The sequence below is a fragment of the Triticum aestivum genome, chromosome 2B (assembly GCF_018294505.1).
Source record: "Triticum aestivum cultivar Chinese Spring chromosome 2B, IWGSC CS RefSeq v2.1, whole genome shotgun sequence".
NCBI lineage: Eukaryota > Viridiplantae > Streptophyta > Magnoliopsida > Poales > Poaceae > Triticum > Triticum aestivum.
In genome coordinates this window covers 628,584,411-628,591,005 of record NC_057798.1, presented here as the reverse complement: position 1 = coordinate 628,591,005, position 6,595 = coordinate 628,584,411, and the positions used below count along the sequence as shown (strand labels likewise).

General features: G+C 54.4%; 1 protein-coding gene across 1 annotated transcript; it reads left to right on the top strand.

Annotated features, from left to right (window-relative positions):
* Positions 1-266: 266 nt before the first annotated feature.
* Positions 267-1,756, top strand: LOC123041809 (zinc finger protein ZAT1-like). The gene has a single exon (XM_044464371.1). It carries the CDS (start codon positions 425-427, stop codon positions 1,352-1,354), a length of 930 nt encoding a protein of 309 aa, XP_044320306.1. The 5' UTR covers positions 267-424; the 3' UTR covers positions 1,355-1,756.
* The last annotated feature ends 4,839 nt before the right edge of the window (positions 1,757-6,595 follow it).

The following is a 6,595-nucleotide window of genomic DNA, read 5'->3' as shown; positions in this document are numbered from 1 at the left end:
ATTCTTTGCAGTGCAACTATGCTAAACAATGAGCCATGGACCACACGCGGTGTGCCAGCAGGACATTAGATTCAGTACATTTCTTTCGTACTGCTAATATACAGTACAATCTACCATTAATTCAGAACAATAACTCGGCAAAAAAAAATGATTTCTACTACAGAGCAGATACCGATGGCATAATAAGTCGAGAATGCGGGGAGCCGTCCAGAAAAGAGAGGGGGCAAAAGGAAAAGAATGGAATAAAAGGCGGAAGCTTGGCAGTTCCGCCATATTCCAACTTCCCCAGACGACCCCCACGGAGGCGGCTCCTCCTGGCCCTCCTACTCTCTCGCACACTCCGTTTCCTTCCTCCAAAAGCTTGTATTTTTAGCTATCTCTCCACCCAGCGGAGCTCTCTCGGTCTCTCTCTCCCTCTCTCGCCATGGCCAAGAACACATGCAAGCTCTGCTGCCGCCGCTTCGCCAGCCCCCGCGCCCTCGCCGGCCATATGCGCTCCCACTCCATCAAGGTCGCCAGGTCGCAGATCTCATCGGCCTCCTCCGCCTCCACCTCCGTCGCGGCCGGGGACGACGACGCCGCCGCCGACGCCAGGATGATGCCCATCCAGGCCTACGTGCTCCGCGGCAAGCCCAAGCGGAGGGTGCGCCTCGCCGAGTCCGACTTCTCAGATCGCGAGAGCGAGGCGGACTACCCCTCGCAGTCGCCGGACGCCAAGCGCGTGCATGGCGGATCGCGCGACGCGGAGCCGGTGAGCTCCGTGTCCGACGCCGCCACGCCGGAGGAGGACGTCGCGCTGTCCCTCATGATGCTCTCCCGCGACTCCTGGCCCGCGGCGGCGTGGCAGCCGTCCTCCTACCGCGCCGCCGACTCCGACGACGGAAGCGACGGCGGCGGAGAGGTCGAGCCCCGGGCGGCCGAGCAGAAGCGGACGCGGTTCCAGTGCCCCGCGTGCAAGAAGGTGTTCCGATCGTACCAGGCGCTGGGCGGGCACCGCGCCAGCCACGTCCGCGGCGGCAGGGGCGGCTGCTGCGCGCCCCCGCTCAACCCGCCGCCGCCTCCTCCTGCTTCCACCCACCTGCAGCCATTGCTGGAATGCGAGGAGGGCACGAAGCCGCATCCGCACGAGTGCCCCTGTTGCTTCCGCGTGTTCGCGTCAGGCCAGGCCCTCGGGGGCCACAAGCGGTCCCAGCTCTGCCCAGGCGCCGCCGCCGTGGCCGCGCCTGGCGCCGATCATCCCGCCGCCGCGATGAAAAGCCTGGGCCTCATTGATCTCAACCTCCCGGCGCCCTTCGAGGACCTGGAGGTCTCCGCCGTGTCAGATCCCTTCCTCTCCGCAAGGCCAGGCCACTGAAAGCAAGCAGAGCAGAGCGACGAAGCAAGCAAGCAATCCGGCGTGCTTTTCCTTTCGGTCGGTTGGTTGGTTGGTTCCAGTGGAGATAGATGATTCGGGCTTGTGATTGCTGGCAAGAAAGATGGTGCTTAGGCAGTAAGCCAAAAAGGTAAAGAAAAGGGTTAAGAAAAAGAGAGACATCTGTCTGTCTATGCTCTTGCTCGGGTGGGTAGTTATTTTTCCTGCTGTAGTTCTCTTCTCCCTCAGCTCCGGTGTGTCTTTTTGTTTGTTTCAAGCTATGGAACAGAGTAGATCGGGCCAACAAACTGAGCCAGCTACTACTAGTTATTGTTTTCTTTGGCTTGCTTGATCTTGGTAGCCTAGCAAGAAAATAGGGCAAAATTTAGCTAAACTGTTGCTGTCTGTTGCAGTCTCCAGCTGTTCTTGTTCCAACTGTCCATCGCATAGCATGGCATGGGACTTGGCTTCGCCAAGCAACCGATGATGCATCGTCGCACTCATTACTCGCTAGCAGGCAGGCAGTAGTAAAAGCCATAAGCAACAAAATAGCAACAACAATGCAGGATCGGCCAGAGCGTTGTTGGGTCGATCGGTGATCGCCTCCTTTCTCTGCTCTGCTCTTGTGCTCCTGCCCACCACCAACACCACCACCTGCCTGCATTTCTCCTGCTGCCTGGAGCAGCAAAAAGGGCCGCTGTACTTTCCTCCCCCTGTAGCCCAGCCCACGTCTTGCTCGCTTCCCACCACATTCCCATCCCCCCTACTGTGCCGTGCGGTCGGCCCCCCACCGCCGTCCGGCACAAAACAAATTGCATTGCATTGAATCCTGCTCACCAAATGACCGTCTCGGCAACAAATAAAGTGTCTCCGAATGTTTGCTTTCAATCGCGATACAGAGCTAGCCATGAAGATTACCTACTGCGTTGTTGTTGTACACTGTACAGGATCTGTGTAGCTTTTCACTTTCAAGTCAGATTTTTTTGGGAGCTGAATTTGTTGCATTGGAGCTCGGATCTCTCTCAACAGTTGGGAGGCCTCTGCAACTGCAGCCGATTCTGCAGGAGCTGCTCTCCACGCTTGGCGGTGGGTGGTTACGGCATGGGCCGCCGCCCTCGCCCACGTGGCGCCCGTCCCTCTCCGTCCTATGTTTGGATTCGCATCGCATCATGGTCAGGCCAGTGGCCACTGACTTGGGTGGCGTGGGCGCTATTGACTAACCTGTGCTTGAATTAGCACGATAGTTAACGCACGCTTAATCTTGATTTACTCTTAGTTAATTGGCTAGCTATTGCTAATCGCCGCTGTACCGACCTCGCTTGCCTGGGGAAAGAAAGAAGCTGCGGGGGCGCGCCGGCCGAGGCGGATCACGCGGGTGAACTGCTTGGTCCACCTGGCAGCTGGTGGAACCTGGAGGGAACAAGGGATGACACGTGGGTCCTCCCTTGCCCCAGCCGCACGCGTGTGCTCCTCCGTGTGGCGGTAGCGGGTCGGGGAGAGATTGAGGGAGACGTGGGGTCGGCCGGACGAGGCGGGGCTGTCTCACGTGCGTGGCTACACGGCATGGCCCAGCGGATCGAATCATGGTTGGACGCCTGCGATTTTCATGATCGATCCTCCTCTTCAAAACTGCTTCTGAGGGCATCCACAGCGTTTAGAGCCTGGCTTGCCTCCAAGCCGGGACCCACGTTCTGCTGTTAGAGTCAGCTCAAAATTCCGCAGTGTATAGCAAATGTTACCAGCCTCTAAAGTGTTTCCACTATGTATAATATATTGATTACCAAGGGGCTCCCTTTCATCCTCTTGACATGACACATGCATACTCTTCTTCTATGACATGTAGGGCCAGTGAATTATTTTATTGCATGAACAGAGTTGAAGGCTGCCTTCAAGCATAGCATCGATGCTAAGCAAATTTGGCTTAAAGGCTGTTCTCACATTGTATAGCGTCTGCCTCTATGGCCTTAGAGGCTGCCTTAGAGGCAGCAAAACATCACACTATGGATGCTCTCAAGCCATACTCCTACGCTATGCGTAGCTCGAAAAACAAAATATGGTACGGCAAAAATATGAACTTCTTCATTTGGATTTAAACATGAGCCGCTGTCGCTGCTGTATTCCAACCGGTAGAATGATTCAACGACATCCTAAAAAAAATGTTTCGACGGTACAGGAAAAAGTAACCGCTTGTGAAACGGATCGAGCACACCGGTGCTTGACCCGGTTATTGGCTTTTCCGTGGTGTCGCGGTCGCTGCATGCAAGACTCCCTGAGTGGAGAAGACTACGGTATGGCGTGAGCTTGCACCAAGGTTCACGGACACGGCTCCTCTGCCATGCGCTAAGTGACGTTGGGCCGCTGACATGTGGGCCAGGTTTTCCACAGGCCCACATGTCAGTGATAAAACGGCAGGCTGCCGAACGGTAGAGGATCCTCATGCCAAGGTTCACGCCGTAGCCCTCCCATCACGCCTGGGAATTCCTGCTAGCGTTGGACCAGTCATGCTACCCAACTCACACTCACGCTCCAAAGGCCATTCATTCATGGCTAGTAGTGAAAAATATATGAAAATAAAAATCGATTATCGATTTTTGGCAGCTATCCGAGAAAAAACGGGCATGTGAAAAATATGCTTCTTGTTCCCCATTCTTAAATATTTGTTTTTTTGGAGATTTCAACAAACGACTATATACAAAGCAAAATGAATAAATCTACACTCTAAAATATGTCTATATACATCCGTATGCGAAGTTGCCCGCTATCGCCCTGGACTTCTTGCCTATGAAGATTGAGCGATGCATCCCAGGTAGTGCATGTGTTCCCTCGACCGGGCGGGGGGGGGGGGGGGGGGGGGGTTTGACACTCACTTCTGATGTGCTCTCTACGATCCCCGCTCATGGCAATGTCGGTGCTCCCGCTCTCCAAGGGCACCGTGGCCAAGATGGATCGCCCCCGTAGGGCCATGTTCTGAAAAGAATTCTTGCTAGCGTTGGACCAGTCATGCTACTCACACTCACACTTTGCAGACCCTTTTATGCAGAGCCTGATAGCTAGGCGCTGCACTAAACTGTGCTGCTCTTTACAGCTAGCGCTGCACAGTGTAGTGCAACGCCTAGCAGTCGGGCGCTGCATAGATGTGACGCTTGAGTGTTAGGTGCTCCATAGTAGAGTGCAACGCTTTGCTGCCAGGCGCTGCATATTAGGGGTAGCTGGGTGAAATACATTTCAAAACAGTTTAGTTTGTAAAATAGTTTCACTCTGATGTTAAATTTATGTCTTTTGCCATTCCGCGCACTGAGCAGCAGGCAACAGGGACAGGGGCCAGTGGTAAAGTAAGCCGACTGACCGCCGAGTTGATTGGCTCGCCTCCCTACGCGTATAGAGGTGGTGCCAGCACCTCTCCGCTGTTTGGTGATCGGCGAAACCCGGGAGGCGCTAGTACCCAGGCGCCAGCGACCAAGTCACCTTTCCCAGTGCGTGGCTGAACCACCATCCATCTGTACGTACTCCTACCTCGGTTTGCCGCTAGCTCCTCCAGTCGCCGTGCGTGCCGCGCACCGCGGCGCTGTTCGTGTGACGCGACGGTTTCCCCTGCCTCTCCTTCGCCATGGTGAAGGCACGACCTGCAGGAGCGGAAGGGAGATCCACCTGTACGTAGCACTCTCCATTAGGCTAGTCATAGTGGGAGTAACTTAGGTAATAACATAGCGCATTTCAAAAAATTGTGCTTACATGGCAAGTAGTTAATGAGAGGTGGTAACATGATATGTTACTGTAACATAACGCATCCCGAAACAAGATGAGTCTACAAGTTAATAAATGAAGCCATACATGATACTACTATTATGTTACTTTGCATTATGAAGGTAGTAACTTAGACTAGTTTATGACACTAGTCTAAGTTACTCCCCACTATGACCAGCCTTACCTGGCAGAGAGAAACAGAGAAGCGTACCTGGTCTGGCCAGGCAGCTAGCGGAGAGGCCCGTCGGTGAAAATGATCTCGCAACGAAAATGCACTGGCATGCGTCTATGAAGCTGAGGGTGTGTACAAGAGCAACTCCAACGGAGCGAACCAAACGCATGCACGCTTTGTTCGCTTTTCGTCCGTTTGGATCGGCCGGGCGGATGTGCGCGTCCGCATTCTCAAATGGGTCGGCTTGACCGCCCAACGGGGACGAACCCGAATGTGCCGGTGTGGAAAAAAAATAGCTCGCGAAAATAAACATAATTAAACATAAATGGCCGGTCAACCGCCGACCAAAGTCCACTCAAACCTAATTAAACATTAATTAAAACATAAAAAAATCTGCACCCGCACACTGCCCTGGACGTCGTCGCCCCTTGCCCTTGACGTCGATGTCGCCATCGCCATCACCGCCGATGAGGTCGATGAAGATGGGAGCAGGGCCAACCCTCCCGAACGCCGCCTGGTACGCTGCCAGGGCAGCCTCCTCCGGCATCTGCTGGGGCGGCGGCATTGCGGCTCGCCGCGCGTGCTCCTCCTTCTCCTCAAGCCGCAGAGCCTCTGTAACGCCCCGGATACAACTTTCCACATTCGTAACTCCAACTCTTGCCTTTTCCGGAGATGTGTTATATTTTTTCCTCCGTGGTTGGGTTTTTTTTTTGCTTTTTGTTCAGGTCTTGCATTTCATCTCATGCCATCATTCGCATTGCATCGGCACTCTGTTGCCGTCATTGTTTTCAAACTTGCATCCTCTTGTAGTCGTTTGTGGTTCCCGCGTCCCCCTTGGCTTCGTTGACCATTCCGAGACCAACCGTGTAAGCGTTCCCCTCTTGTCCAGCCACCGACCCCCCTCTTTCGTGCGTCCGAAAACTTCCCCGAACCCGGCCCGGGCTTTCGTTATCGATGGGTTCAGATCATCCCCAAACATCTATAAAACATCTCCGTTTTATTATTTGGACTCCCTAGCCTATTTTTTTCGAACCGTCCGATTACGATCAGAGGGACCTAAATAACTCCTACCCTAATCCCCTGCCTATATATAGTCTAACCCTAGCCCTGTCCCATCCATTCCTCCCCTATCCTATCGCCGCCGCCGCCACTTTGTTTTCCTCGGGATCCCTCCCAATCCAGCCGACCCAACCATCTCCCTCGTTTTCAGCGCTGTCCAATCCATCGATCCACCCAACCAGCAGCTCCTTCTCTGCCCCGACAAACCTCGACGCCGAGCACCAGCAGGAACTGCTCGCCGTGCCCCCTCCTGGTTCCTTTCTCTCCCT

Coding starts and splice junctions, on each gene's coding strand:
- LOC123041809 (XM_044464371.1), top strand. CDS start 425: ATGGCCAAGAACACATGCAAGCTCTGCTGCCGCCGCTTCGCCAGCCCC.